General features: G+C 44.7%; 1 protein-coding gene across 1 annotated transcript; it reads left to right on the forward strand.

Annotated features, from left to right (window-relative positions):
- The first annotated feature begins 2,157 nt into the window (after positions 1–2,157).
- LOC144602870 (E3 ubiquitin-protein ligase TRIM69-like) lies at positions 2,158–23,056 on the forward strand. Its single transcript, XM_078415992.1, has 6 exons — positions 2,158–2,222; positions 2,312–2,407; positions 8,551–8,784; positions 12,631–12,653; positions 12,744–12,862; positions 23,025–23,056. Exons 1-6 carry the CDS (start codon positions 2,190–2,192, stop codon positions 23,054–23,056), a joined length of 537 nt encoding a protein of 178 aa, XP_078272118.1. The 5' UTR covers positions 2,158–2,189.
- The last annotated feature ends 1,533 nt before the right edge of the window (positions 23,057–24,589 follow it).

Below are 24,589 nucleotides of genomic sequence, written 5' to 3' on the forward strand. Positions count from 1 at the left end.
GGTAACACAATATGGGTGGTGGTAGTTAATAATGAAGTAGAGTTTCAAAGTCTACAGAGAGACTTGGGCCTTTTGGAAGGGTGGGCTGAAAGATGGCAAATGGAGTTTAATGCTGATAAGTGTGAGGTGCTGCATTTTGGTAGGACAAATCAAAATAGGATGTACAGGGTAAATGGTAGGGAATTGAGGAATGCAGTGGAACAGAGGGATCTGGGAATAACTGTGCATTGTTCCCTGAAGGTGAAATCTCATGTGGATAGGGTGGTGAAGAAGGCGTTTGGTATGCTTGCCTTTATAAATCAGAGCATCGAGTATAGAAGTTGGGATGTAATGTTAAAATTGTACAGGGCATTGGTGAGGCCGAATCTGGAGTATGGTGTGCAGTTCTGGTCGCCAAATTATAGGAAGGATGTCGACAAAATGGAGAGGGTACAGAGGAGATTTACTGGAATGTTGCCTGGGTTTCAGCACTTAAGCTACAGAGAGAGATTGAACAGGTTGGGTCTTTATTCTTTGGAGCGTAGAAGGTTGAGGGGGGACTTGATAGAGGTTTTTAAAAATTTGAGAGGGACGGACAGAGTTGACGTGGGTAGGCTTTTCCCTTTGAGAGTGGGGAAGATTCCAACAAGGGGACATAGCTTCAGAATTGAGGGACAAAAGTTTAGGGGTAACATGAGGGGTAACTTCTTTACTCAGAGGGTGGTGGCTGTATGGAATGGGCTTCCGGAGGAAGTGGTGGAGGCTGGCTCGATTTTATTATTTAAGAGTAAATTGGATAGGTATATGGATAAGAGGGGATTAGAGGGTTATGGTCTGAGTGCAGGTAGATGAGACTAGGTCAGGGAGAGTGGTCGGTGTGGACTGGTAGGGCCGAACAGGCCTGTTTCCATGCTGTAGTTGTTATATGGTTATATGGTTATATGGAGCGAGCTACTGGAAGAGGTAGTTGGGCAGAGACTATCACAACGTTTACGAAGTAGTTGGACAGATACAAGGATAGGGCAGGTTTGGAGGGATATGGGCCAAACGCGGGCACTGCAGGTCGGTCCAAGAACCTACTGGTTGTGGGGGAGGAGCTGGGAATGGGAGCTATAATGAACCTGTCGGTTTAGTTGATGGCCACAAAGAACTAGATCAGTCCCTTCCGCCCACATCAGACTGCAATGCCACCACTCCAGCAGCACGTTCCAGGCACCCACCACCCTGTGTAATAAAACATGACCCTTGAAATTTTCCCCCACTGTGCTAAAATCTATGTCGTCTCGTTGGAGTCGAGAAGGAAGGGGGGCGGCGCGGGGGCGCCTGCTGCCTCGTGCGGCGGGACCTGGTTCGCCGCTGCGGGGAAATATAGACAGTTCCATAAACATCTCGCAACTTTGTCGGCTCCAGAAACGTGGCGACTCTCTCTGTACTGCCTGGGGGAGGTCTGTATTTTACCGGATTGCATGCAAAAGCAAAGCATTTCACGGTCCCATGGTTCATGTGACAATCGAGTATATTGACTCATTAAGTTGACTTCAAGTTTGCGCATGAGACTGTTAAATGAAATAACAGTGTTTGCTGTAGAAATAATATCATTGTGCAGCCTAAAACAATAAACAATTCACGATGGGAAACACTGATGTATTTAGTTTAAGGGAATGAAATTTACCCGCAGCTTATTTCAAATAACATCCACTTGCTGGTCAGGGCTGTGATTGACGGGGCTGAGCTCCGCCTCCCCTCAGCCGTGCCCCGATACTGCAAGGGTTCAGCAGCTGCGCGAAAGGGAACGCCTTTTGAACCAGGAAGTGGCGGAGAAAATGGCTTCGAAAGACCAGGTCGAGAGTTGGACCGAGGAGGCAGTTTGTCCCATCTGCCTGGATTTCTTCACCGATCCGGTTATACTGGACTGCGGGCACAACTTCTGCCGCTCCTGTATCACACAGAGTTGGGACAGGGAGGGGAGAAACTCCTGCCCGGAATGTAGAGAGGTGTTTACAGACCGCACCCTCAGGGTGAATCGGGCCTTGGCGAGACTGGCTGAGAAAGCTCGAACACTGAGCCTGAATCGGGAAAAAAATCCAGAGAAGGAAAGTAAACTTTACTGCGAGAAACATCAGGAAGAACTGAAGCTGTTTTGTGAAACTGACAAGAAGCTGATCTGCCTGCTTTGTCGAGATGCGCGGGAACACAGAGATCACCGCTTCATGCCGGTAGATGAAGCTGTTGAAATCTTTAAGGTAAAAGCAAACCGATTTTAATCACATCATTTTAATTCAATTTTTACTGTTCAACAATTTAATGTTCTGATTACCAAACACAATTCCAGGGTCAGGTGAAATCTTCCATCCAGTCTCTCACAAAATATAAATCGGGAATCCAGCAAATGGAGCAGCAACAGAAAGAGAAGATTTCTGGAGTTCTGGTGAGGCTTTTAAGTTTCGATTTCCTGATGTTGTGTAGGTTTGATCCCTGTGATACGTGTAATAACAGGGCAGCGCAGTGACACAAGTAGTGCTGCTGTCTCCTAGTTCTGGTGTATTCACAAAAAGCTGGAGTAACTCAGCAGGTCAGGCAGCATCTCGGGAGATAAGGAATGGGTGACGTTGGTTCACGCCTTCTCCCTGTGACCGCGGCGGATTCCTTTCACGTCCCCAACAAAAATACTAGAGGAGCAAGATGAACCACTCCGTCGAAATCGCGTATACTGAAGTGTAGTACGTAACGGAACGTCCGCCATTTTAGTAAGCAAAACCGGCTTCGCAGTGTAATCAGTGTTGTGGGGGAACAGTATGTGTGATGATCCCATCAAAGTGCAGAAAATATCTCATCTATCAACTCACATTTTATTGTTATTTTTATTTTTTAATGTTTTCCCCTGCTAAATTTCTCTGGTTTTATTTTCTTACTGTTTCTGCCCATGTCCCTCCCATCATTCCTCCCCAGTCCCCTCTTTTGTGCAGTTTCCCTTGTATTGCTCAAACACACACTCAGCACAAATTTAACTTATATATATATATATATATGTATATATATCAATGTGTGTTTGTGTATGTGTGTTTATGTGAGAGGCAAAATGGAGATAAATAGATCTCAAGGTTCCTTCTCGTGGATCAAAAGCAACTTTGATTTAAAGCAATGCTCTATTTCTCTCTTCATCTTATTTTTCACATGATGTACATAAACCATAAAGGCGATTTGACCTTTATGGGTTTTATATATACACACATAGATATATGTCTAGTTTCTTTCTAGTGATTTCCTCTATTTGTTTGGCAACCTTTTTACTTTCAATCTCTCTCTCTTTTTCTCTGTGTATATATATATATATATATATATACAAAAATATAAAATCAGTCATTCACACACTTCTCAGTACATGGTTCTCCCTATCATGTTCACTGTTCTCTCACATACATTTCATTAGGGCCTACCCATACACATTCGCAATCAGTGACATCAAACTTATTTCCAGAAATCCTAATATTGTTAATAAAATAACTATGAACACATATCAAGATATTTTTCCATTATTTTCATTCTACATTAGTGTAATAAAATGTAATGCATACATACCTACACTTATACAGAAGTGCTAGCTTTAGACATGAATAATGTACATTGCTGTTAAATCAAGTTCTTTACCTTCAGTCTGAATAATCACACGTGATACTGGATTAGCACATCAGATTTATTCCACCATGGGGTTCTTCCCCAAGAGGATCTCCAGACTCAATACTAGTGTCTGAAAAGATCTCAACTCAGGGGAGGGGAAGAACAACTTCTCCACGATTGTTTACTTTTTATACAGAAAAAGAGAGGTGTGACAAAAAGAAATCAAGGACCAATTACACACCTAATACAAGGACCAATTACACATCTAATACAATACCCATGGTTACAGAGAAGACAAAATCATTGATACAGGTCACATGCTCAGAAACCAAACCATTAATATAAGTCACATGTTTTTAGAGAAACGCATCAATTTACCTAGAGTGGATTCAAAACTTTTCCTACTTTCCCACGCACCCAAATAAGGAGTTGTTACTAAGAAAGAAACTTTTTTATCTCTATAGACGAGCAATCTCGTAGCTGCATGACCTTGCTTTACTGTTTCAATACACAGCACTTGCAGTCAGACAGAGTTGTGAGAGAGCACAATAGCCCATCTTTTCTGTACACTCCTTATCATTCGTAAAGGGACAAACATGTTCTGTTCCCAAGGATAACATTTCTGCCACAAGCATCCATCTTACTGCTTTCCACTAAAATAAGCATTCATTTTATATTAGCTAAAACAACAAAAGAAACCATCTCTACTACAACAAAATATAATACCTCTAAATGACTATATCAGCTAATAGCATAGATTCTCATTACCACCATAGTTTAGTTTTGAATTTAACATATAATTGAGGCGCTGACCCTCACTTTTGTGAAAAATGAGTTACATGTATTGACACAATACTTACCCTCTACCCGACAACCTGTAAAAAAAATCATATTTAAATTCAACCGATAAGTTGGTCAAATCACATAGGCACCTTCTTGTTTTTTTTGTGATTTGTGGATTTTTCAAATGTGAATATCTCATAATGACCCATTTGTGGGTTAGCAGTAAATTGCACCAATCCCCTTTAATTTTACATCATTCATAAATGAACTTCATAAACAAGGATAACACTTTTTATTTCTGTCATTCATGGTAAGATTTACATCATTTTGTGTGCAAGATATACAGGGTTGCACTGTTTCGCATGTCAGCTAACCAATGAAATGATCAGGCCCTGATTTATACCAGCTCTTCACCTTCCCCCCTTTGTCTGAAGAAGGGTCCCAACATGAAACATCACCCATCCCTTTTCTCCAGAAATGCTGCCTGACCCGGTGATTTACTCCACCACTGTGTCTATTTGAATTGGATTCAAGCTTCTGTACCACATCAGACAGCATTGGTCATTATAATTGCTGTCAAGGATTTTTAACTAATCAATTCACCAATTCAAATTTTCTTGGCTCTAAGTATAAATTTAATTGTCTTTTCAATTATATTGTGGATACAGTAGAGTTCTATTGTTTGCAAATGCCTAATCTCTGCATCCATGACTTTTTAAAATAAAACAAAAAGAGATACAGCTCATGGAGGTGAAATTAAAATTAACAGAGAAAGCAAAGATGAACAGTTCATTAAATATGATCAATTGGCCTGATACAGACAGTGGATCTCTCGTGCAAATATTCAATCAGTAACATCCAAAGTTTAAAGATCACGAAGCAGCAACTCTTCAAGAAATAGTTATAGATGTCAACTATCAACCCATCCAAGAAGTTGAACAAAAATAATTGTTTGCAAACATTTTATATACGAAGAAATCGCAGAGAGTTGTAAACACAGCCCAGTCCGGCACACAGAATCTGCTTACTAAAATGGCGCTGAAATTTACCCATGACCGACTACAGTTTTAAGAGTCGAGTGGTCTATCTTGCTCCTCTTTAAAGGAGATGGCAGACCAATTGAACAAATACTTTGGTTCTGTCTTCACTAAGGAAGACATAAACCGTCTCCCGGAAATAGCGGGGAACCGGGGGTCTAATGAGATGGAGGAACTGAGGGAAATCCAGGTTAGTCGGGAAGTGGTGTTAGGTAAATTAAATGGATTAAAGGCAGATAAATCCTCAGGGCCAGATAGGCTGCATCCCAGAGTGCTTAAGGAAGTAGCCTCAGAAATAGTGGATGCATTAGTGATAATTTTTCAAAACTCTTTAGATTCTGGAGTAGTTCCTGAGGACTGGAGGGTAGCTAATGTAACCCCACTTTTTAAAAAGGGAGGGAGAGAGAAAATGGGGAATTATAGGCCAGTTAGCCTAACATCGGTAGTGGGGAAAATGCTAGAGTCAGTTATTAAAGATGTGATAGCAACACATTAGGAAAGTGGTGAAATCATCGGACAAAACAGCATGGATATACCAAAGGCAAATCATGTCTGACGAATCTTATAGAATTTTTCGAGGATGTAACTAGTAGATTGGATAAGGGAGAACCAGCCGATGTGTTGTATCTGGACTTTCAGAAGGCCTTCGACAAGGTCCAATTAGCCAAAGGTCCATGGAGCAATTAGGCTTGTATACACTGGAATTTAGAAGGATGAGGGGGGATCTTATTGAAACATATAAGATAATTAGGGGATTGGACACATTAGAGGCAGGAAACATGTTCCCGATGTTGGGGGAGTCCAGAACAAGGGGCCACAGTTTAAGAATAAGGGGTAGGCCATTTAGAACGGAGATGAGGAAGAACTTTTTCAGCCAGAGAGTGGTGAAGGTGTGGAATTCTCTGCCTCAGAAGGCAGTGGAGGCCAGTTCGTTGGATGCTTTCAAGAGAGAGCTGGATAGAGCTCTTAAGGATAGCGGCGTGAGGGGGTATGGGGAGAAGGCAGGAACGGGGTACTGATTGAGAGTGATCAGCCATGATCGCATTGAATGGCGGTGCTGGCTCGAAGGGCTGAATGGCCTACTCCTGCACCTATGGACTATTGTCTATTGTCCCACATCGGAGATTGGTGTACAAACTTAAAGCACATGGCATTGAGGGTTCAGTGTTAAGGTGGATAGAAAATTGGTTGGCGGACAGGAAGCAAAGAGTAGGAATAAATGGGTCCTTTTCGGATTGGCAGGCAGTGACTAGTTGGGTACCGCAAGGCTCAGTGCTGGGACCCCAGTTATTTACAGTGTATATTAATGATTTGGACGAGGGAATTGAATGCAACATCTCTAAGTTTGCGGATGACACGAAGCTGGGTGGCAGTGTTAGCTGCAAGGAGGATGCTAGGTGGCTGCAGAGTGACTTGGATAGATTAGGCGAGTGGGCAAATGCATAGCAGATGCAATATAATGTGGATAAATGTGAGGTTATCCACTTTGGCGGCAAGAACAGGAAAGCAGAGTATTAACTGAATGGTGAACGATTAGGAGAAGGGGAGATGCAACGTGACCTGGGTGTCATGGTGCACCAGTCATTGAAAGCAAGCGTGCAGTTGTACAGGGCCTTGGTGAGACCGCACCTGGAGTATTGTGTGCAGTTTTGGTCTCCTAATCTGACTAAAGACGTTCTTGCCTTAGAGGGAGTACAGAGAAGGTTCACTAGATTGATCCCTGGGATGGCGGGACTTTCATATGAAGAAAGACTGGATAGACTAGGCTTGTACTCGCTGGAATTTAGAAGACTGAAGGGGGATCTTATAGAAACATATAAAAAAAATTAAGGGGTTGGAGAGGCTAGATGCGGAAAGATTGTTCCCGATGTTGGGGGAGTCCAGAACCAGGGGTCACAGCTTAAGGATAAGGGGGAAGTCTTTTAGGACCGAGATGAGAAAACATTTCTTCACACAGTGAGTGGTGAGTCTGTGGAATTCTCTGCCACAGAGGGTAGTTGAGGCCAGTTCATTGGCTATATTTAAGAGGGAGTTAGATGTGGCCCTTTTTGCTAAAGGGATCAGGGGGTATGGAGAGAAGGCAGGTACAGGTTACTGAGCTGGATGATCAGCCATGATCATATTGAATGGCGGTACAGGCTCGAAGGGCCGAATGGCCTACTCCTGCACCTATTTTCTATGTTTCTAGTATCTTAGGTCCCCAGTGGTCAATCGGGGAATGTAAATTAGCCCTGCGAATGTGGGTGGTGGGCGGATGAATGAGAATTAATGGGTACGTGAAAAGGAATAGGCAGCAGGGAATTAAAGTCATAAGGAACGGGAGTAGAACGAGGCCATTCGGCCCATGACATCTGCAGCGCCATTCAATCTTGGCTGACCTATCTCTCCTTCCAGACCACATTCTCATGCATTCTCCCCATAATCTCTGACACCTGTACTAATCAAGAATCTATCTATATTTGCCTTTAAAATATCCATAGCCTTCTGTGGCAAACAATTTCACAGATTCACCACCCTCTGACTAAAGAAATTTCTCTTTCTCTTCCTAAAAGAGCGTCCTTTAATTCTGAGAATTTGACTTTGAGTCCTGGATTCTCCCATTAGTGAAAATATCCTCTCCACATCCATTCTATCCAAACCTTTCACTATTCTGTATGTTTCAATTAGGTCCCCCTCATTCTCTGAAACTTCAGCGAGTGCAGGCCCAGTGCTGACAAACGATCATCATAGGTTAACCCACTCTTTCCTGGGATCATTCTTGTAAACCTCCTCTGGAGCATCTCCAGAGCCAGCACATCTTTCCTCAGATATGGTGCCCAAAATTGTTCACAATATTACAAATGCGGCCTTACCAGCGCCTTATGGAGCCTCAACATTACATCCCTGCTTTTGTATACAAGCCCTCTTGAAATAAATGCTGGCACAGAGTTTGCTTTCCTTATTATCGATTCGACTTGCAGATTAACTTTTTGGGAATCCAACACCAGCACTCCCAAATCCCTTTGCACCTCCATTTTCTGGATTCTGACCCCGATCTAGAAAATAATCTATGCCTTTATTCCTACCACCAAAATGCACGACTCCATACTTTGAGATATTGATGAAATATTGATCTTCACCTTTCATTTCACAGGAACAGTCACACAACCTTCAGTCCAAGATCACATCCGAGTTTGCTGAAATGCACCAGATTCTCTCTGAGAAAGAGCAGCATGTACTGATAGATATCCGGGAGGAAGAGAAGAAGATTCTAAATGCAATGGAGAAGAATCTTCGAGAAATTGAAGAGAATTTAAATTCCATTCAGGAGGAAATCTTTAAGTTGCAGCAGCAGATGGATCAAAAGGACAGTGTGGTGTTTCTGAAGGTGAGGGGTTACACTACAGTCTGGCGAAGTGAAAGTGCAGTCACAAAATGGTGGGTGACATTTCTGAAATAAATGCTGCATTTACCAGTAATTGAGAACTGAGTAAATATTTCATCAGTTCCAGTTGTTGTTGTTCCCAAACTAATTGGCCTCCCACATAATCTATGGGATCTCAGGACTGCCTGGCCGGAATGTAGAGAGGTGTTTGTATTCTGTAGAGCTCAAAACTACGACGGCTGAATCTATATCTGATCCGAAGGAACACGAATGAACAGAGGGCAGTAAATCTCTGGGATTCTCCAACCCACAGACTCTGAGAGGTTTAACCTGTTAGACATATTTATACCAGGGGAAGATACATTTTTGAAAATTTGGGGAACTGAAATCAAAGGGAATGGAACAAAGCAGAGGAGTTCAGTCCTGGGCTGGATCAGCCATGACCACATTGTGGGGATTAACATTGAAATTAGAACTTGGCCCACACACAGCAGATTGATCATCTATATCCGGTTCCCATCAGCAGTGGGTGGTCACCGTGGGGGAATTTGCTCTGTTTGTTTTACCCACCCAGGAGATGTTGAATCAGTATTGATAGAAATGAGGAATTGTAAGGGTAAAAAGACCCTAATGGAAGTTATCTATAGGCCCCCAAACAGTAGCCTCGACATAGGGTGCAAGTTGAATCAGGAGATAAAATTGGCGTGTCACAAATGTAATGCTACGGTGGTTATGGGAGATTTCAACATGCAGGTAGACTGGGAAAATCTGGTTGGAAATGGACCCCAGGAAAGAGAGTTTGTAGAGTGCCTTCGAGATGGATTCTTAGGACAGCTTGTACTGGAGCCTACCAGGGAGAAGGCAATTCTGGATTTAGTGTTGTGTAATGATCCTGATCTGATAAGGGGACTAGAGGTAAAAGAGCCATTAGGAGGCAGTGATTACCACATGATAAGTTTTACTCTGCAAATGGAAAGGCAGAAGGGAAAATCGGAAGTGTCAGTATTACAGTATAGCAAAGGGGATTACAGAGGCATGAGGTAGGAGCTGGCCAAAATTGACTGGAAGGAGGCCCTAGCAGGGAAGACGGTAGAACAGCAATGGCAGGTATTCCTGGGAATAATGCAGAGGTTGCAGGATCAATTTATCCCAAAGAGGCAGAAAGACTCTAAGGGGAGTAAGAGACACCTGTGGCTGACAAGGGAAGTCAAGGACAGCATAAAAATTAAGGATAGGAAGTATAACATAGCAAAGAAGAGTGGGAAGACAGAGGATTGGGACTCTTTTAAAGAGCAACAAAAGTTAACTAAAAAGGCAATACGGGGAGAAAAGATGAGGTACGAGGGTAAACTAGCCAATAATATAAAGGAGGATAGCAAAAGTTTTTTTAGGTACGTGAAGAGGAAAAAAATAGTCAAGGCAAATGTGGGTCCCTTGAAGACAGAAGCAGGGGAATTTATTATGGGGAACAAAGAAATGGCAGACGAGTTGAACCGTTACTTTGGATCTGTCTTTACTGAGGAAGATACACACAATCTCCCAAATGTTCTAGGGGCCGGAGAACCTAGGGTGATGGAGGAACTGAAGGAAATCCACATTAGGCAGGAAATGGTTTTGGGTAGACTGATGGGACTGAAGGCTGATAAATCCCCAGGGCCTGATGGTCTGCTACCCAGGGTACTTAAGGAGGTGGCTCTAGAAATTGTGGACGTATCGGTGGTCATTTTCCAATGTTCTATAGATTCAGGATCAGTTCCTGTAGATTGGAGGATAGCAAATGTTATCCCACTTTTTAAGAAAGGAGGGAGAGAGAAAACGGGTAATTATAGACCAGTTAGTCTGACATCACTGGTGGGGAAGATGCTGGAGTCAATTATAAAAGACGAAATTGCTGAGCATTTGGATAGCAGTAACAGGATCATTCCGAGTCAGCATGGATTTACGAAGGGGAAATCATGCTTGACAAATCTACTGGAATTTTTTGAGGATGTAACTAGGAAAATTGACAGGGGAGAGTCAGTGGATGTGGTGTACCTCGACTTTCAGAAAGCCTTCGACAAGGTCCCACATAGGAGATTAGTGGGCAAAATTAGAGCACATGGTATTGGGGGTAGGGTACTGACATGGATAGAAAATTGGTTGACAGACAGAAAGCAAAGAGTGGGGATAAATGGGTCCCTTTCGGAATGGCAGGCAGTGACCAGTGGGGTACCGCAAGGTTCGGTGCTGGGACCCCAGTTATTTACAATATACATTAATGACTTAGATGAAGGGATTAAAAGTACCATTAGCAAATTTGCAGATGATACTAAGCTGGGGGGTAGTGTGAATTGTGAGGAAGATGCAATAAGGCTGCAGGGTGACTTGGACAGGTTATGTGAGTGGGCAGATACATGGCAGATGCAGTTTAATGTAGATAAGTGTGAGGTTATTCACTTTGGAAGTAAGAATAGAAAGGCAGATTATTATCTGAATGGTGTCAAGTTAGGAAGAGGGGATGTTCAACGAGATCTGGGTGTCCTAGTGCATCAGTCACTGAAAGGAAGCATGCAGGTACAGCAGGCAGTGAAGAAAGCCAATGGAATGTTGGCCTTCATAACAAGAGGAGTTGAGTATAGGAGCAAAGAGGTACTTCTACAGTTGTACCGGGCCCTGGTGAGACCGCACCTGGAGTACTGTGTGCAGTTTTGGTCTCCAAATTTGAGGAAGGATATTCTTGCTATTGAGGGCGTGCAGTGTAGGTTCACTAGGTTAATTCCCGGAATGGCGGGACTGTCGTATGTTGAAAGGCTGGAGCAATTAGGCTTGTATACACTGGAATTTAGAAGGATGAGGGGGGATCTTATTGAAACATATAAGATAATTAGGGGATTGGACACATTAGAGGCAGGAAACGTGTTCCCAATGTTGGGGGAGTCCAGAACAAGGGGCCATAATTTAAGAATAAAGGGGTAGGCCATTTAGAACGGAGATGAGGAAGAACTTTTTCAGTCAGAGAGTGGTGAAGGTGTAGAATTCTCTGCCTCAGAAGGCAGTGGAGGCCAGTTCGTTGGATGCTTTCAAGAGAGAGCTGGATAGAGCTCTTAAGGACAGCGGAGTGAGGGGGTATGGGGAGAAGGCAGGAACGGGGTACTGATTGAGAGTGATCAGCCATGATCGCATTGAATGGCGGTGCTGGCTCGAAGGGCTGAATGGCCTACTCCTGCACCTATTGTTCACCAAAAATGACATCACATTCTACATCATAGACAGGCCATTCGGCCCATCCTATCCGGTAAAGATTTCTGCTCCACTCAACATCCCTCCCATCTACTCACCACACCCGGTAACAATACCTTGTATTCCAGGAGCGCTCACGTATTTATCCCGCTCACCCTTAAATTATCTCTGCTGTTGGCTTCAGTCCCTCCAATGCAAGTGAGGTCCATGTTCTCATGACTGCATTCCTTTCAGTATTTATTGAAGACCACGTTACATTTCAGTATTGATTTTTGCTCTCCCATCGATTAGAGATATTTCATCCCCCCCCCCCATTTAAATCCACCGCTAATCTTAAATTCTATCTTATCATTCCTGACATCTTCTCCAGATAAAATCCCATGACCTGCCCAGTCTTTGCATTGAGCTCCATCCTCTCAGTTATGGCATCATTCTCATGAACACTCCTTGTGCTTTTCCCCATCGTTCTACATCTCTACGGCAATATCAGCTTTCTATCTACATGGCAGCGGCGATAAGAGTTGGGAAATGGGAATTATCAGAGGGTTGTAGAAATGTGGAGAAATTCCCGCTGTCGGGATGAGGACGTAACATCTCAGTCAATTGAGATTTGTGTTTTATTTCTTTCAGGGGGAAGCTGGTCGCAAGCGAAGGTAGGACATGCTCTTGATGGAAACATTTTTGTGGAACAACTCAAAACATTTCTGATGCTCAGTTGATGAAAAGCTGTTAAATATTCGCAGGGTTCGTGATGAAGCCAAACCACTGTCGGTGGTAGACGATGCCTTGCCAATTGATAAGTTTCATTGCCCTGTTTCATTGAACACAGCATTTAAAGAAACATCTGATGACTTCAAGCAAGGTAAAGCTTATACCTTTTCCATTCTTCTTGTTCCTGACATCTTTAAGTAGTAGGTGTACGAAGGAACTGCAGACGCATGTTTAAATCGAAGGCAGGCACAAAATTCTGAAGTAACTCAGCGAGAAAGGCAGCATCTCTGTGGAGAAGGAATAGGTGACTTTTCGGGTCGTGACCCTTCTTCAGTCTGAAGAAGGGTCTCGACCCAAAATGTCACCCATTACTTCTCTCCAGAGATGCTGCTTGTCCCTCTGAGTTACTCCAGCATTTTTTGTCCACCTTCAATTGTGTCTATCTTTAAGTAATACTTAGATGCAAACATTAATGATATTTGGGACTGAAGGGAAATTGAAGATTTGATCTCCCACCAAGCTCATCTGCTGGGAAGCATCGCAGAGTCAGAGTTTTGCAGCACAGCAACAGGCCCTTTGACTCAACTCGACCATGCCAACCAAGTTGTCCAACCAAGCTAGCCCCACTTGCCTGAGTCTGGCTCATATCCTTCCAAGTCCTTCTTATCCACGTATCTACCCAATTCTCTGTGAACTGTTGTAATTGTACCTGCCTCGACCCCTTCCTCTGTCAGATCGTTCCACATCTACACTACCCACTGACTGAAAAACCTGCTCCTCAGGTCCTTTTTATTGTTTCCACTCTCATCTTAAACTGATGCGCTCGAGGTTCAGACTCTCCGACCTTGGGTAAAGTATTGTGGCTAATCACCTTAGCTGTGCATCTTATACACATTGATAATGTTTCTCTGACAGGCTCCCAAGAAAAAATGTCCCAGTCTGAATAGTCTGTTCCAGGAACGAGTAGATTAACCTATGATGAACGTTTGTCGGCATTAGGCCTGTACTCACTGGAATTTAAAATGAGGGGGGACCTCTTTGAAAAATACAGAAGAGTGAAAGGCTTGGATAGAATGCATGTGGAGAGGATGTTTCCATTAGTGACAGAGTCTAGGACTAAAGGTCATAGCCTCAGAATTAAAAGATGTACTTTTAGGAAGGAGATAGATAGAGCTCTTAAGGATAGCGGAGTCAGGGGATATGGGGAGAAGCCAGGAACGGGATACTGATTGAGAATGATCAGCCATGATCACATTGAATGGCGGTGCTGGCTCGAAGGGCCGAATGGCCTCCTCCTGCACCTATTGTCTATTGAGATAAGGGGAAATGTTTTTAATCAGAGGGTGGTGAATTTGTGGAATTCATTGCCACAGAAGGCTGTGGAGGCTGTCGTGGTTTTCTTTAGCTTCGAAATTAAGACAGGCGACACGGAGAATTCCTCGAGAAGTTAAAAGCCTTTATTTGCAAACAACGGCTGGAACAATCAGGAAGTCAACCGCATGACTGTCCTGACTGTTCACTTAGTACATCGGGCAGTCTATGTTTATAGGATTATTCCAAACCTTATCTTCTTTACATTACCTCATACCCACACTCCTGCTCTATAATAATTCATTTCTTTGCAGTCCTCCTGTCTGGTGTGCCACCATTAAATCCCATTTACTGCCTTACCCTTATCTTAATACTCTTATCTCTTCACACTCCCCCACCCATATTTTCTATTCTAGTCCATCCATCCTCCCAAGACATATGTCTTCTCTTCTCTTGCCACCATTATCTTTCATCCAAATGTGACAAGGCAAAGAGATAATGGTATACAGGCAATCCCTAAGTCAAAGGTTACCAAAGTCGGAATGCCTAAGGATTAAGTCTAAGGACCCAAATATGGAACAAGGGATCTAAGGACTGCTAACTGAGGAATAATGCCAGGCTAACTGAGGAATGCCTAAGAGTACACATGCTACAGAGTTAACACTTGAATGTCTGAATTTCGTGCACTATACAAAATATATACTCCCATATATCCCCCTTTGAGACCTACATGGTCTCACAGAAAAAGAAAACTAACAGTCGCACATGTCATTGGCTTACGGCATAAACCTGATCATTATTAGCCCCCACTTCAGGGTGTTGAGATATATAATGTGCAGCTCGTCAGTGTTCTTCCTCTATCATACTAAAGTCCTGGGTCACTAGGCCAAAACCCCACCCCCATTTGCCTGGGGTAGGAAAAAAGACCCAGCTACCCTTACAATCTATATCCCTAGTACTCCTCCAATGCAATTTGGTCATCATTATAGTATTCTATCGGCAGGGTCTGCTTCCCTTGGAGGGTAGACGCGCTCTTATCCTGGAACAACGGGAACTGCTTCACAGTAGCTTGCACGAGGAGAGATTTGATACATGGAAAAACACAACACAATATTATAGCAATTACAAGCAGGACGATTTCAATAGACATCCCTTTTCTTAATGTCCCTTCGATTCCGCACCTGCTCCCCTGACCCTAGCAGGGCAACGTTAGGACCAGTCTGGTTCTGCCAAGTCCAAGTCTGCAAAGTCGAGGACTTCCAGGTTTGAGTTGGAAGAAGCAATCGTGGCCTCCACCCATATTGTCGCGAGGAGGACAGGCGCCCACAACCTCATTTTCAACAACCTCAGAATCACTAATGTCCCCCAAGACTTCCTTTATGATCTGGTCAATGCTTGATCCTTCCCCTGCGTTTTCGTTCTCACGCTCGCTTACCTCTTCTCCTGTATTTTCGTTCTCTTGCCCGCTTACCTCGAGGTTATTCACAGGTTGTGCCTGTGGGACAGTCCTTGTACAATGATTGAGATGGTACCATGTAGACCGGCCCTCTACCTGGACGGCAGTCAGTGAGGCTTTAGTTACCGTGAATGGTCGCTCCCTTCTTGGTTCATTCCACCTTCGTCGAAAAGCTCGCACATAAACCTGATCTCTGGGTTTAATAGGCCCTTCTTCCTGGTCCACCTCTGGCTCCCTTTGCTTTTCCTGTGTATAAATAGACTTGTGTATCATAGTTAACTGTTGCATGTATTGTTTCACTTCCACCTCTAATTGTTCCAGGCTTGGTCCCTTGTAAGGACCTCTCCATCTGGGTATCAGCATGGGTCTGCCAGTGAGCATTTTGTGTGGTGTTAAATGAGTTATTCGATTAGTTTGCATGCGACAGCTCATTAATGCCAGTGGCAGGGCATCGATCCAATTTAACTTTGTGGTTGCACAAATCTTATTCAACTTAGCTTTCAACGTTCCATTAACCCTTTCTACCATGCCCTGAGACTGAGGGTGGAACACACACTCAAATCTTTGTTTCACTCTTAGGGTTTGCAGCACCAACTTAACTGTTTTTTGCATAAAAGCCGCTCCATTGTCGGAACTGATTTCGGTCGGTATGCCGAATCGTGGGATGACCTCGTCAGTCGGAAACTTGACTACAGTTCCTGCACCCACATCTTTAGACGGTATCGCATCCGCCCATCTGCTAAATCTATCTATTACTACCAGCATGTATCTTTTCCCTCTTACCGTTTTCAGCATGTCCACATAGTCGATCACCAAGTGTCTAAATGGTCCTCCAGGCACAGGTATATGACCTATAGGTGTTATTAACATATCGGTAATACTATTTCTCTATTGCTCATTTTCAAACTTACGGGGGTTGTGCATCGTGTTAACTGTGTTTTTCCCGACAACCCTACAGTTTTAACAAATTTTCCTGACTTGGGAAGGTGGGAGGCATACTGCGGCTGTACACAAGTATATGTAGCTCCAGTGTCTATCATCATAGGTGTTAACCGTCCTCCCAAAATTACCTGAACCATGGGTTCTTCTTCTGCCTCTCGCGTTATCACTGGGTAAAGTCCCTTCCCATTCGGGTTCTCTGGGCACTCCTAATATCTAGCATGGGGATTCATGAGTCCAATTGTACTCGTCTTATGTTAGTGCACTTGGTCAGTCAGTTTAAATGCAGTCCTTGTTCTCACTCCGTTCCGTCTCTATGGTCACTATACTATACTACCTACTACGCTATTTCTATCTTCTACAGTTCTACTATATTTCTTTAATATTTTGCAATTTTATTTTTTAATGTTATCCAATTATTCCAATTCTTGTTCTGCCCGTACTCACTTAGGGCGGTATCCACAGATCATCTGATCCTGCCCGTACAGACCCCTAGCTAATCAAAATGGTATCCACAGGACGCCTTATCTTACCTGTGCAGATCCCTAGTTAACTGGAGTGGTATCCACAGGATGTTTTATCCTGCCCGTCCAGACCCCTAGCCAACCAATCCCCTATCCTCTTAGGGCGGTATCGACAAGGTCTTATTGACGTCGCACAAGATCTTACTTGACTATTATCCACTTACCCCACTACGCAGCCTTCTCCAGCAATCCTCCGGGTCTCCTTTTTCAAAAAGTAATTTAACGATAGGTTCTGTTGGATCGGAGAGGCCCTTGGACCGCCTGGGCGCTCCTGTGCCACCAGTGGTCCCCGTTTTCAACAGGCTATTAGTCCAAATAAAGCGGAAAACCGCCTACCTTTTTGTTTTGCTGGTGGCCACCCTTTTTCCTGTTGTCCCGGGGAGCCCCTGACGGGCTTGGAAGCGCCTTTAGCTTGTCGTCCGTTATTGAACGGGCCTCTTTCCGATCTTGCCGACTACGCCAATTTTGTCGTGGTTACCGGTGTTCAAAATTAAGCAGATGACACGGAGAATTCTTCAAGAAGTTAAAAGCCTTTATTTGCAAACAACGGCTGGAACAATCAGGATCTGACTGCCCACTTAGTACATCGGGCAGTCTATGTTTATAGGATTATTCCAAACCTTATCTTCTTTACATTACCTCATACCCACACTCCTTTCTTCAGTCATTCATTTCTTTGCAGTCACCCGTCTGTCCAGCCACCATTAAATCCCATTCAGTAATATATCCTTATCTCAATGCTCCTGTGCCACCAGTAGTCCCCGTTTTCAACAGGCTATTAGTCCAAATAAAGCGGAGAACCTCCTAACTTTTTTTTTTTGCGGGTGGCCACCCTTTTTCCTGTTGTCCCGGGGAGCCCCTGACGGGCTTGGAAGCAGTTATGGAGAACAGGAAATGGTGCCATCTTAGATCAGTCAGGATCACATTGAATGGTGGAGTCGGCCTGAGGAGTGGAGCCTACTCCTCCTGCTATTTTCTTGTGATCTTTAGTTTTTTTCATACCTACAGTATGATAAACCTTACACAGAGTTGAATGCGGCAAAGATTGACAATCCTTGTCCCTGCGACAATGATTTTGCTGTGCGGTGTGAGATTGGGTAGTCTAGGCCTGTGTACTCGAGCGTTTGGGTGTATTAGAGGAGATCTCGGTGAAACACAGAGTCCTTACAGGGCTCAGTGGGATGGATGCAGGGAGGATGGTTCCCCTGTCAGATGGGTTTGGAGAGCGGGCACTCTCTCAGAATGTGGGCTGCACCGTGTAGGACAGAGATAAGGAGACATTACTGCACGCAGAGACTGAGGAACGACCCTGCACCGGTGGCTGTGGAGTCATTCAGTGCTCTTGGACCTGAGAGCCATGGTTGTACATTACAGAGGCTGGCCCTTCGGCCCATTGTGTCCATGACCATCTTTTCCCAGTTATACTAATCGATTTGCCCACATTCCATCGGCATTCTTCTGCACCTCAACTATTTAAATATCTCCTATATAGCGATGATATCCCACTCCACCACATCCACTGTAGCATGTTCCAGATATCACCCACTCTCAGTGTAAATCTATGTACTAAACTTCTCGTTTGTTTGTTTGTTCGTTCCTGAACTACAGACAAAAAGGTACACGATAGTGCGACAATTTTAGGCCCACCTTACTTACCGTCATCCCTTTGGTGCGAATGGAAAGAGTTTAATTGAAATCGGTGTTATATTTTTTAAGTTATTCACATTTTAAAGTTTAAATTTATCTCCCAGGGAGGTAGGGAGGAGGGAGGGAGGGGGGGGGGGGGGTGGGGGGGGGGGGGGGGGGGGAGGAGAGGGTGCTGCACTAATGCAGGAGAGGTTTGGGCCCAACTTGGTCTAGTAAAACCTAAATCTCAGATATACTTTAAAATTCCTGCTCTCAATATAAACCTGCACTCTCGTGATTTGATATCTCTGAATGCAAATAAGGTTTAGATAATTACCCTGCATCCTGCTGTAGACTTTGACAACATTCCCCACTATCCACAATTTTTGCTTCCTCCACAAACTTACTAATGACACCGCCCACATTCACATCCAAGCCATGATCATATAACATGAACAGCAAAGGTTGAAGCACCGATCTCTGCTGCACACCACCAGTCACAGACCTCCAAGCAGAAAAATCACCCTTCTACCGCGACCTTCTACCTCCAACCACCAAGCCAATTGTGGATCCATTCCATCAGCTCGCCTTGGCTCCCACCTGCCTTCGCTTTCTGGACCAGCCTTACACGCGGAACGTTGTCAAATCCCTCAGTGAAGTTTATATATTGGTTCACAATGAGATCAGTGTGTTAGTTGTGCACACCCATCAAATCCACCCGTGAATGCGCTCTCTTTCAATGACCCCACAACCACAAGTCTCCACCCATTCTGTCTAACACCTGATCATTCAACCTCTGCTTCCTTCCACGGTCCAAGCCACCCCTCCCTCTCTCTCACCCTCCACTCAAAGAAACAGGGGCCGGTCATCTGGCCCCTCACGTCTGCCCCCATTCACTATGATCATGGCAATTCCACCCCACACCTCTACCTCCTCTTTAACAACCTCAAATTACCGCTCACCTCAATCTCCTCTTGCTCCAAACTGCCTCCATATCTGAATAACCCGCTTCATTCCCCCATCCCCACCGCAATCTCGCAATCCTCCTCACTCTCTGCACTCGTCCACCCTCCCCACCTCACGAAATTCCCCTCTCCATCCCCGGATAAAAACTCTGGGAGAGATGTCTGTTGTCCACCCGCTGTTGTCGGGGTGAAACCCCGGGCAGGGTTTCAGTTGTCCGCCCGCCTGTGCCTGAGGCCGAGCGGCCTCTCCCCCGGTCCCGGGGCCGCGCTGCCCGAGTCTCCCCCCGACCCCCGGGGACTCTCTGATTCTCTGCTTCTCCCCCCAGTCTCCGTCACCCTGGATGTGGAAACAGCGGGTCCGTGGCTCGAGGTGTCTGAGGATCGGAAGAGGGTGAGATGGACCGGGACCCGGAGGAGTCTCCCTGACACCGGGAAGAGGTTTACAGGCAGTGCGTGTGTGCTGGGATCGGAGGGATTCACATCGGGGAGACATTACTGGGAGGTGGAGGTGGCGGGGAGTCGGGGCTGGAGTCTGGGAGTCGCCGCAGAGTCTGTGGAGAGGAAGGGACGGGTCACACAGACCCCGAAGACTGGAGTCTGGAGCATCAGGCGGGGGGATGCCGGGTTTAATGCACTCACCTCCCCTCCATCCCGTCTCCCCGCCCGTCCCATCCCCGGGAGGGTGGGAGTTTATCTCAGTTACGAGTCCGGGACAGTTTCATTTTACGACGCGGACACCAAGTCCCATCTCCACACCTTCACTGGGAATAAATTCACGGGGAAACTTTATCCTTTCTTCGGGCTTTATTATGTAAACCAGTGGCTGAGGATCTGCTCCGGTTCCGCTCCGGGTGTGTAAAAGGGTCGGGTCCCGGGACCGGCGTCAGGAGCGGGGCTCAGGGGCTGTGGGGCAGAAACCCGGTGGACAACAGGTCGGCGCTGAACGGCTCCCATTTAATCCCCAAATTCCGCGTCGTAAAACCCCCAGTGAGCGTGGAAATAAAACCAGGGGGAATGTAAATGTGGGAAGAGAGAAATAAACAGCAAGTGGAATCAGAGCTGTCGATCCGTTCATTTCAACGCGTTAATCGCGTCACTTCTTGGTCCCGCCACTAGATGGCAGCAACGCCACGCGGTGCGACCACAGACCAGCTGTAACTTTGAGAATTAACTTTGACAATTGCAGAAACAGCGGGAATCTGATTTAATAAGTGACTTCTGTCACCTGTTACCACACCTGCGGCCCAAACCACATGCATGGCTTAAAATGTGGAATAAAAGCATAAATTGCCCCAAATACTCAGCAGGTCAGGCAGCATCTGCAAGGTGAAACAGACTACATTTTAGGTCTAATACAAGTCAAGTTTATTTGTCACATACACACACACGATGTGTATTGAAATGAAAGTGGATTGTGCACAAAAAAGAATTACAGTTACAGCATATAAATAAAGTTAATATAGAGAAGACAAAATTTAGCCCCTGGAGTTATAAAAGTTAACAGTCCCGATGGCCTGTGGGAAGAAACTCCGTCTCATCCTCTCCTTTTTCACAGCGTGACAGCAGAGGCGTTTGCCTGACCGTAGCATCTGGAATAGTCAATTGCTGGGGTGGCAGGGGTGTTGTAGTCTGTGGCCTATTAGAAAAAACAGGCAGACAACCGAATTCGTTTAACCTCTTTATTCTACTCACCCAGTTGGGAGAGGGTCTAGAAACCGAAGCGTTTAGAAACGCTTAGGAAGGCAGTGTAGTCTCTCTCCCCGAATGCTAACAATTACACATATTTATACCCGAAATACATGTGCCAGTACATTTCCTGTTGCTACCTTATATGGCAAGTTTTACAATGTCCGATAAATCTTTATGTGTCTTTCGGGACCTCCGTGTCCGTTGTGTCCATCGTGACCTCTTCTTTCTTGGGAACAAAGGGCAGTCCATATGGCAAGTTGTTCTTCTTAACACTTCAAAGGATGGCTAACCATCAAGGCCTTAAATCCAGTTGCCCATATCAAAGGATACCCTTAGCCATAAACAGGATGTCCTGGCAACATAATCGAGCTGGAGCTTTTACACCTTTTTTACACCCCTGCAATAAAACGCACATGGCTACGCTGAATTTGAGCCCTTACATCCCCTCTTTGATTATACTATAATCACAGTCTTTTAAAGTGGTTGATTGACAAATATTTGGCGTATACATGGACCGAAGCAATAACAGATTAACAGAATCACAACAATTAATGCAATGATACTGCCATAATGGAGAATCGGCCCCCACAAATATCCTAAACCAAACCAATCCCATCCTGAAGCATTAATTCGATCTTGGGCTAATTCTGCCCCTATTATCCTAGTCAAGTCAAGTCAATTTTATTTGTATAACACATCTAAAAACAACCCACATTGACCAAAGCGCTGTACATCAGTTCAGGTACTAAGAACAAACATACAATGGCACACAAACATAACAGCACATACATAAACAGTTCACAGCGCCCCCTCAGAGGGCTCAAACGCTAAATGCTCTTTCTATAACCTCCTTCACATGCCCCGCGATATTGGTGATATTAGAGGATACATCTGGTACAAATGTACAACATTCTTGCCCTATCATAGCACAGGTACCCCCTCTCTCGGCTAGCAGGAAATCTAGAGCCGTACGATTCTGGAGAGCGACAAGACGCAGGGCTATCATTTCATTTGTTAACTGGCCTATTTGTTCCTGAGTCTCGTACAGTCCATCAGCGGTACAATTTGCTAATTGTTCCAGGGCACTAGCTAAGTTTCAAATTTCAGTTCCCGCCCGAGCGGTTCCCCATCTCGGGAATATTAGCCACCAAAACCCCTCAAACTCCGATACAGCTCGTTTAGAGCTCCACTCTGGATGCTGTAGAGGATGATTTATGATTCGTAAATGTGGGATTACAAAAGCTAGATAACAGCACCCTGTCCAGGTCTCATAAGACCCCTGATCATACCGTGGCGAAAGTCCTGGTAACCAGACATATGCTCAGCTCCCACATATTAAGTAAGTCCCATTAAGAGGTCTTGGGGGAACTGCAGTACTGATATGGGTGCATGTGCTGAATCCTATAGACAGGCTAACTTCATTTGGTTTAGATCCCATTCTACAGAAACAAGTTGTATTGGTGTTTCTGGAGAGTCATGAGGAGAATTAACTTGTATCCGGAGCCAATTCTCCTGTGTTTGATTAAGATAGGGTCTCAAGGACCACCCATTAAAACATTGAAATGCACAGTCATCTGGTCGGTTACTAGGCAGTAAATAAGTCAATAGTAAAGCGTGCACGGAATAGGAGTAAGGAAAGGTGTTATCCATAAAATAGTTCACCATGAAGTTGCTACGCCTGATTAAAAGTTTTGTCAACTTGTAACATGAATTTTAAAATATCTGGACTGAAAGACAAAAACAAAATTCCCATGTAACCTCCAATTTTTCCCAGTCTATTCTTCCCCTCATCTCCTCTCGTAGGGACGACTGATGTAACCCTCAAGTTCGTCTAGATCGTCCCTGATATGGCTGCTGCTTCTTACATGGAAAACTAAATTCATCTGTCAGGCATTGGAAATTAAACTGGCACAAAGCATGTCCACAGGGTACAACCCAATAGGCTTGGTCTCTCAATTGTTTAGCTCTGGTCTTATTAAACCATTAAACTATCCTGAGCATGGTCCTATTCTTTCTGCCTTCCAGGGTATTTTGCCTTTGTCTCCTCTGCACATCATCTGATCATCTTTACATAAATGTCATGGAGTAAATACAGATTGACCACAATACCATATAATTCTTGAGTGCACTTCCCCTAATAGCAGGAGTAACAATAGCAAAATAGCAACATCAATAGCAAAATCAACCCATCAGCTAATCACATCAACAATAACTAAGCAATACTTATAACTATGTACACGTGGCAATTCAATAAAATCAATTTGTAAACCCCAATGTATTTTGGGGTGATACCATGTAGTATTTATTACATCCAACATTCCCCTCTTACCAGCATAGGTAAGAGAGTGCACATAATACAACAAAACAGGTAAAAGCGCGTTAGGGACAAAAACTTTGCCAGAGGTAGTAACCCAAAGTGAGTTAGATTCGCGAGGGGAACACCCATCCTGGCTCCACTGGTGTCTCTCAGCCTCGGGGGCGTCCCCCTGAAGCTGGCAGAATTCCGAAACACTGGGCATAGCGGTAGTTGCAGAAAACTGCTGTTGTTCACCTGAAGAAACTAAAATGGTAGGGGTCAGGGCTTCTGTGCGTACCAATGTGTCAGCCAATGCATTCCCGAAAGAAATGGGATCCTTGACAGATGTATGCGAATTACATTTAACGACAGCCAAGATTTTCGGGAGTGTTAAACTCGCTAGTAGATTTCGGACAAACAGGGCATTTTTAATAGGAGTGCCTGCTGCAGTCAAAAAGCCCCTGTGCTGCCACAGGTTACCAAAATGATGTGCAACCACAAAAGCATATCGTGAGTCGGTGTAAATATTAGCACATTGGTCAGCGCAAAGGTGGCAGGCCCGTGTGAGGGCAAATAATTCAACCTGCTGGGCAGCATGAGGTGTACTGAAAAAACTTGGGTGGGCACTATCCTCAATCTCTAGCGCCGATCGTGCGGATTCTTGTCCGTGGTGCAACCTAACCCTTTCACCAACGGTTGTCTGGGACCTATCCATATTCCCTGATGCTGCCTCATAATCGGGGGGGTAGTCCCCAATATTCTGGCGGGTGGGTAGAACCGGGACTGGCACCACCGCAGCCGGTGGCTCTGCCTGTGGGGCTGTGGGGATCGGACACGTCCAGGGTTCCTCGTCACCCTCGGATTCCTGATTACCTAATATAGCCGCTATGCCTTCCAGTGGTTCGGACTCTGACTTTTGTTGTTGTTGGGCGGGATATATCCCTTTGGTACCGGGTTTAAATTCATCTCGAGCTCGGGTATCACGGTCAAGTCTTAGATCATACACCTTACATTCCGTTTGCAAAATATCGCATGTTTTCGGTATTCCCAACCTATCACACACTGATATCCC

Source organism: Rhinoraja longicauda, chromosome 19 (assembly GCF_053455715.1).
Source record: "Rhinoraja longicauda isolate Sanriku21f chromosome 19, sRhiLon1.1, whole genome shotgun sequence".
Taxonomy (NCBI): Eukaryota; Metazoa; Chordata; class Chondrichthyes; order Rajiformes; family Arhynchobatidae; genus Rhinoraja; species Rhinoraja longicauda.